At 46.3% G+C, this 8,199-nt stretch overlaps 1 protein-coding gene across 1 annotated transcript; it reads left to right on the top strand.

Moving 5' to 3' along the window:
* Positions 1-203: 203 nt before the first annotated feature.
* LOC124654555 (probable nucleolar protein 5-2) lies at positions 204-4,218 on the top strand. Its single transcript, XM_047193556.1, has 5 exons — positions 204-465; positions 789-910; positions 1,014-1,055; positions 3,663-3,830; positions 3,905-4,218. Exons 1-5 carry the CDS (start codon positions 264-266, stop codon positions 4,154-4,156), a joined length of 786 nt encoding a protein of 261 aa, XP_047049512.1. The 5' UTR covers positions 204-263; the 3' UTR covers positions 4,157-4,218.
* The last annotated feature ends 3,981 nt before the right edge of the window (positions 4,219-8,199 follow it).

Raw genomic sequence — 8,199 nt, 5'->3', positions numbered from 1 at the left:
CGTACGCCTATCTAAAAAGGGCTTAAGAAGGGATAGTACGTACTCTGAACAATTGTCTTCATAGAAATTTTCGCTGCAACCCGCGGGGTAACTTCTAGTATAAATAAGGCTAGTGAATTTTCGATGCCCAAAGGTCAAGCAAGATTTAGTATAAATAAGGCTAGTGAATTCTCGGTGCCAGGGCGAAGCGAGATTTAGGGAAGGGTACAATACCACCACGCCGCGACCACAACTCCCACGGAAATATCGCACCCTTGAACTTGATGGGGCGCCGACGCGGCCACCCCTCTCCTCGTCCGCCGGCGGCGATTGCCGGCAGTGATCCACCCGGTGGTCCTTCGATCCCAGAACCTACGTCCGGAGTAAAAGGTTCGACCTCGAGGAAGCGACAACGCAGCGGACGAAAGAGATCTCCCTCTCCCTCGAAGATTTTTTCAACTCCGGCGGAGTCAATTCCCAGTATAGGTGAGCCACCCGCCTCCCGCCGTTATCCTCCTCTATCAATCCCACCAACTCATAGCCTTTTACGATGAGAAAGCAAACCCTAGAGCGTTTTCTTTTCCCGTAAGATTCTAGAGCGGTTGTAGAAGCACATCGGGATAGATGGATATGGCCAGACGATTTTAGATTTGGATTCGATCCCACAGACTTCCTCCATCGGCCATTTAGGTTTGGTAGGGTAAGGGGCGGCTTAGAGATTGGGCCTTTAGCCTCTGTCGGATCCATTGCTGGCGTCATGCTTGGCATCTGAATTTGGGAAAATGTTAAATTTGTTTACATGTTTGCAGGTTCCAGCTTCGGCAACTATGCAGCATATGCAGCAGAGATCTTGGTACTGTTTGAGACGCCCTCTGGCTTCACAGTTTTCTCGATGAAGGAATACTACCTCAACCAACAAGACGCTATGAAGGTACTATTTGCGTTGTCATATCTTCCCTGCTCCATTACTCATGTGCTTGCTTTCTTCTCTCTTAGTTTGTCATCGGCTTAGCTGGTTTTTGTATCTCCTGCAGAATATCTGGGCAATCTTTGGCGAGGATTTTAGGTCACGAGGGGTAAGCCCCTGCCTCTGCATTCTTTCCTTAATCCTTATGGTTGTTATATACGTTTTTGTTGCCAATTTAAACAGAGTAGCGTTCTTTTACTATTCATGATCTTCATGTTCATTTCAGTTCTTTTAGGGAATAATATTATGAGCACAAGCTCATTTTTACTGTTTTTGTGTGCTGAGAGATGAACACATAATTTTATCTATAATGCTGTCTAGAAATATGTAGTGTAATGTTGTGATGTTTTTCAGTGTATGCATGCACCATCAAAAGCTATTTTCATCAACACGAGCGAAAGAGATTTTAAAAGAATGGATGGTATTCTGAAATATGTGCTATTCATTTCAGTTCTTTTAGGGAATAATAATATGAGCACAAGCTCATTTTTTACTGTTTTTTTGCATGGGAAATGCTTATGTGCTTGTACAGGTGGGTGATTGGGCTATCTTTCCTGTCCAAAACCTGTAGATTTGTGCTAGTTTTTACGAAAGGCCCCTCCCACCTCTGTCGAGTCTGGTTCTTAAGCCCATTACAATTTTGCACAGCATCCCTTATTTTTTCAGCTTTCACATGTTTCATGTGTTCCTTTTTCTGTGGATGAGTCTAGCCATACCACCAGCGAAGTTTCAAACTGTTTTTACGTAGATTATACATGGTTCAGGTATGAATTTGGGCATGCCATCAACAATTTTCTCTCTCACTGATTTTTTTGTACTGATGTCACATCCGTAGACACACAGATGTTCATACAAGGTTTTGAAAGTATCAAACTATCATGAAACCAATCAAATAGCTCTGTTTCATGCAACATTCAGTAGTTTTGCACAAGATTATTAAAATAAATTTAAAGATCATTATCCGGTCAATATTCACTTGTCATCAAAGTGATACACGATTCTTTCGGATTCATTTCATGGAAGATTCAACAGTATACATTAGTTTCACACTGGTTTGAACAAGAAAAACGTTAGTGTCAGCAGGATTCAACTCGAAATAGTTACAAAAAACAGAAAAAAAAAGGAAAGACCAAGTCCAGATCTAGGCCCTCGAGTCCCAGTTCATAGGAGTGCCCCGGAATGTATCCGGGAGCATATTTGTAATGACATTTTGGTTATGTGATCAATGAAGCCCACGATTCCCTCAAAAGAAAATCCATCTAACATTCATACTCATGTCACTACCAAAATCACATAAAATCGAAACAAAATTGAAGGATTGGGCCTTCCTTGCCCAATCACAGAGCATCAAGGAGCAAGCGGCCCTTCTGGATCTTGCATGTTTTTGGATCTGCCTAAATCGAAAAACAGAACTTAAAACATGCCAGATCCGACCTCTCCATTTCCAGATTCGAGTTCTCCAAGATCTGATCTGTCCTCTCCCGCACGAGCTGTAGCAAGCGGCGCAGAGGCTCGTTGGTGCTGCGCCATCACCTGTGAGGGAGGTTCCAGGAGCCCAGATTGGACTGGCCGATTCTGGATGGGGCTGACAGGAGAGAGTCGAGCCACGAGAGGGGGGGGGGGGGGGCGATGGGACAGGGTTGGTGGCTAGCACCATCGCTGGAAGGTGGCTGACGGGAGGGGGCGGTGAGGGATACAGGGCGCGGGATTGAGGTGGGTGGGAATGGTGGAGGCTGTACGGGGCTGGAGGGGACTAGGTTTTCGGTGTGTTCTCCATGGTGCCTTCAAATACTGGGTGGTGGGGTGCAGGTTAATACTCTAGTTTCATAGGGGTAAAGGTGCAAAATGCGGAAATATGAATCTTGTGACTATGTGAGCCGTTGGATGGCTCAAGCACAAAATTCATTCTGAGATTAACACACAATTTTTTCTATAATGCTGTCTAGAAATCTGTAGCGCGATGTTGTGTTGCTGTTCAGTGTATGCATGCACCATCAAAAGCTATTTTCATCAACACTGGTGAAAGAGATTTTAAAAGATTTTTTTTAAATTCACAGGGCGAACAGCTCCCTGGTTCCATTGCCATTCAAAAATGAAACCAAGTCCTAGTACAGGGACCAGAAACTAAAAATGAGATTTTAAAAGAATGGATGGCAGGCTGAAATATATGCTATTGGCAATTCTCTCCTCTTCTGCTATCCATGGATGATTGAGCTGTAACATATTCTGAACTGCGTAGCAGGAACTCAAGGACTTGTACAAGGCTATATCTTTTACGATTTTTGTTAGAGTTTCAACAAACGGTGCTAGGTAGCACATTTTGGAAAGCGGTGCGACTATTATTGTGAACCAGGCTAACGAGTAACTAGGCAGAGCAGCAACGTGTCGCTTAGAACCTAGGCGCCACATCTAATCGCTTTCCTACCTAGAGCATTTTATGGCTTGGACTATGGAGGGACGTGGACCAAAGTGGAGATGAAGATGTTACGTTGTTGTCATCTTCTCTTATCTATTATGCCAAATTTCCTCTATTTAACATGCGAGTACTCGATGTGCTTGGCATAGCTGATTCCTTTCCACTTAGTGTTTGTTTGTAATATTGATTGCGGTTTACATACTGAATCGCTGCGTCATGATTTGGAGACATGGCGAGATATTTGAGTACTTCTCATTTTTGCCCCTTAACTTGCTTGTTCTTGTTTATTTCTTTTATCAGATCGCTCGGCTGAAAGAGTTCCAAATGTTCAATGACAAGTCCAGTGCTATTAATCATGTTACCGGTGTCAGTAGAGAGCTTAGTGAGATGATCTCGCGCTATCACCACCCTTATCAGACACTGGCCGTTGGAAAATCTGAATATAAAGGAATCATTGAAAAAAGCTTGGTAAGTTTAAAGGTCCCTTGTTGGCTTATGATCGTTGAAAACTTGAACATCTATTTTGCTGCCACTTGTTTCAGTCGGGTGTACCTTGCCGCTTCGATGAAGCTGTGCTGGAGGTGATGTGGGGTCTGAAGAATCTCATGGATAGTTTGGTTCCTGAAGAAGAACTGAAGCTGACGCAGGAGGACCGCTTGCCAATGAGCCAAGGACTAAAAATGTTCCTTGATCGTCATGGCTTTGATGTCAAACCAGAGATGGTTAGTTCAAAAGTTGTCTTTATGTATGAGATGAAATGTTTTGTGCTTTATTATTACACTATTATTATCTGATACTTTGTGCAATGTGCACATAGAATCCTTGATTGTCCCTGCCCAAAACTCTTGGTGTGATATGTTAAAACCCCTTTTTTGTTCTTTTAGTGACAACACAATCCTCTTTTTGTACCCAGGTTAAGAGCATGTCTAGCAGGCCCCTTATATTTCTGCCCCGTATCTGGCTGCTTTTTCGCCCCGTATCCAAAAGTTGGCAACGAAAGAGGCATTCCGTCTAGCAGAACCCGTATTTCGCCCCGTATTTTCAAAAATAAAAACCCCGGGAAGTTCGATTTCAATGAATCATACTACGGATTTCATTGATCATACTACGGATTTCATTGATTCTACATCCAGAATGCGCGATCCTACTCGGGGAGGTCGACTAGGTACGAGTCCGCCTCCGCCTCCGCCTCCCGCAACTCCGCCTCCTTCGCGGCGGCGATGGCCGCCGCCACCTCTTCCTCGATTGCCCTCTTCCTCTTGGCGTCGTCCTTCAGGAACTGCCGTAGCTCCTTCAACAAGTCCGGGCCTCCTCGTCATCGCCGGCGAGCGGAGCTCTTCTAGCGCTGGTGCTCCCGCTGCTCCAAGCCTCTTTCGCCCAGCGGCGGCGCTCCCAGTCGGCGCGCCACTCGTCGAACTTGAGCCCGCTCATCGGCTTCATCGGCGGATCCTCGATGAACCAGCGCCCGCCCCGCGCGAAGTCGATTAGCTTTTTCGGGACGGACGCGGCGCCGTTGTACTTGCAGGCCGCGGCACGGCTGCCGGCGGCGGATCTCTTGCATTGCCGCCGCCACGCTTCCTCTACGGTGTCCGGCGAGCGGGATCGCTTCGATCCGCTCGCCGGCGATGCCCTACTGCGGCGGCGGGAGTCCATCCTAGCTTGGGGGTGCAATGCGGCGCGGGGAGCGGCTAATTGCTCGCCGGAGCGAGGAGGAGGAGGCGGCGGCGCGCGGCGGAGCTAGGGTTGCGAGTGAGGGGTTAACCCCTCACTCGCACCTGCGCCCACTATATGTATGGGGCGAAGGGGCCGATTTCCTGGGCCCCGTATTCCGCCGAAACGGGGCGGCCCGAATACGGGGCCTGCTAGACGGCCCGAACCGCGCCTGCCCCGTATGTCGCCGGAATTTTACGGGGTGGGCGGGTTATACGGGGCCTGTTAGACATGCTCTAAGGGGGATGTTGTTGTGACAGCATGCCTCTTGTATGATGCTGAAGTGATTGAGAACAGATATGGTGAACAACTGCATTGGGCTGCTGGCAAGCTGAAGGATGTTTCTGGCATTGACTCGGCAGGCTGGAAAATGATGAAGATTGCGACGGCCCTGAAGATCATGTTTGACCCCCTAGAAACAACAGACCATGACATGCAGGTAATGTTTTGTAAATGCTTAACATTTTATGAAAGTTTGTCATTCATGTAATGACCAATTCTTTCAGAAGTTCACCCCGGGAGAGGTAAAAAGGCTTAAGAGGGATGCCCGTAAATTTGAAGACATTATTAATGAGGACGAGAGCCTGAAGATCTACAGGGAACTTGTGCTGCTGCATGCAGTTAAGATAGATGCCCTTAGAAATATTGGGCTAAATCTGAGGAGAAGCTGATGATACTATGTATCCCCTTAACTATTATGAAGGGAGAAGTGGTTTGGGAATTTGTTCCTTGGTGGTGAGGCTGCCATACCCCGGACCAAAGTGTTGTGTACTTGTGTTTTAGTAATGGACTCGAAATTCACTAGTAACTTGACGAGTGTCCTTTGTCTTATTTTGAATTTTTTCAATATCCAAAAACTGCAGTCATTCTGGAAAAAAAAACTGCACAGTAACATAAGACATGCTATTTTGCAGTAGTGCCACATTGATCTCAGACTGAGATGCTGTATTTAGACCATCCCGAGCCGGTAGCTTCATGCCATTTGAGGGCGCTGGATAAAAAAATGCGTCCTAGACGAATGCCCCAAAATAATGTTTTTTTGTTAGCTTCCAAATATCACTCATACGGTAGCTACTAGGTTAAACTGCATGCGACAAAACAAAACGCCCCTGCATGCGACAAAACAAAACGCGAAACACCAATGCGAGCAACCAATCAAGCCCTTAACATTACATCCGGGTGAAAGTCTAGCGCGCCACGAAGAGCAACTCTAGCAGACGCCGCAAACCTAAAATATATTGATGGAGGGCACCGCAAACGTGTTCTGCGGGCTGAAAGAACGGGACGCAACCCAGACCGCAAAAGGACTCCCTAAAGCAGCATATACCCTGTCATGACCCCACATTTATCCTTTTTTATTTTTTCTTCTTTCTTCATAAACCTCCCACTGGCTGCCGGCCGGCTGCCCCATCGGTCGCCCACCCTCACCGGTCACTCGATAACGGCCGCCCGCCCCCGTCGGCCACCATCTGCCGCCCCCGCCGGCCGCACGCCCCTAGCAGCCGAGCGCGCACCCTCGCCGCTTGCCCCCGCGCGCCGCCCACGGCTAGTCGTCCGTTCCTAGCAGTCGTGCTGCCCGCACCCGACGGTCGCCCGCTCCGGATTCCGGTGAATTTTGGACCGATTCCGGCGAATTTTGGCCCGATTCCGGTGACTCCGGCGAATTTTGGTCGACTCCGGCGCCCGTACGGTGACCGCTGGGCTGAAATTTCTTTTGCGCCAACGTGGGAGTCGGGATGGGGTTCGCTCTCGGAAGGCCTCACAAAACTGGGTGGTTGGGGTTTCCGCGACACGAAACTAGATAGAGTGGAAAAAAAATTCGAATGGGGATTCTATGCGGTGTCTGGACCGACCCCTTTTCCTCTCCAAAACCGCAAAATAGCAATAACTATGCGGTGTCTTGCTCTAAGACGGTGGCGGCTCGGCTCTTGCTCATTTAACACCACATCCAGGTTCCGATATGACGCGCCACTAAGACGGTGGCGGCCCAACCCTTGCTCATTTAACACCACACCCGGGTTCCGATATGGCGCGTTGCATCCTGTGGGGCGGAAGCCAGGATGCATGCAGGGATGCACGCGCAGGGTATCGAAGCCTATATGGCGGGGAACAAAAAAAAATCAAAATGAGGAACGAAAATGAAATCATATAGAACAAAAAAATCATGTTTTTGAAATAACATAAAAAAAGAAATCCGTGAAAAGAAGAAGAGACTAAAATAAATAGATAAATAAAATTTAAAAAAAATAAATACAAGAAGAAACATAGAAAAAATAAAAGAACAAAAGAATGGAAGAAGAAAATGAGATGGAAGGACACGAGGAAATGGAGAAATAAAGGAAAACTAAAAAAATAAGAAAAAATGGAAAACATTTAAGGAAACAGCGCGTTTGTGATGCTTAGTCTCACTAGAACATGCATTTTTGCATTTTGAACTTACGTTTTATGTCGCTGACTAGATTAATTCAGAAATGCATCATATGTTGGCTGATAGGTTCTTAAATTTCCATACTGACCTTCGAAGGAAATAGAATCATGGATGATTGGACTGGAAGTTACTAACTGGATCCAGTCCGTCTTATATCTGCTATTGGGCGAGTGCTTAATTCTGCAGATGTTTCTTGGTTTTGGAGTCCACTTTCATTGTCAAAATAAATCTATTTGGTCACATTATATAAATGCTTTGGTTCTGCTAGCTTCTGGTAATATGGTAAAAGCCTAACTTATGCGGAAAACAGAACTGCTAAATGAATTTAATAGTGTAGATTTATTTGAGATTTAGGGTTTTCATTAGTTAGGTTTACTGTTACGAATTGTTGCAGATTTTTCAAGTTACTGATGTTCTCTGATTTATCTTGTTAGCAAGGCTGGCATGCACTTTGGGGAGGCATATGTGAACATCGAAGAGCTTTGTGCACTTCATATCCGAGCGTCAGTTTGAGCTTTGTGCACGTACGGTGGCAGAATGCCCTTTGGCTTTGACGATGCATGATGAAGCGATGACTGTCAGGTGTAAGCTATCAGCACAGATTTGTTCATTGGAGACGATGCTACAGTTTCCACATAGGTGTGTAACACAGTCCACATCCTTAGGAATCTCATAGAATGTTTGTAAAATAGCTTTTCT

The sequence above is a fragment of the Lolium rigidum genome, chromosome 5 (genome assembly GCF_022539505.1).
Source record: "Lolium rigidum isolate FL_2022 chromosome 5, APGP_CSIRO_Lrig_0.1, whole genome shotgun sequence".
Lineage (NCBI taxonomy): Eukaryota > Viridiplantae > Streptophyta > Magnoliopsida > Poales > Poaceae > Lolium > Lolium rigidum.
Note: the sequence above shows the minus strand (reverse complement) of the source record. Positions and strands in the feature narration are given on the sequence as shown.

Excerpts from the sequence above, each read along its gene's own strand:
- LOC124654555 (XM_047193556.1), top strand. The coding sequence starts at position 264 with ATGGGGCGCCGACGCGGCCACCCCTCTCCTCGTCCGCCGGCGGCGATT. Across the intron at positions 466-788 it reads GGAGTCAATTCCCAGTATAG|GTTCCAGCTTCGGCAACTAT; the intron begins GTGAGCCACCCG and ends ACATGTTTGCAG. Across the intron at positions 911-1,013 it reads ACCAACAAGACGCTATGAAG|AATATCTGGGCAATCTTTGG; the intron begins GTACTATTTGCG and ends TATCTCCTGCAG.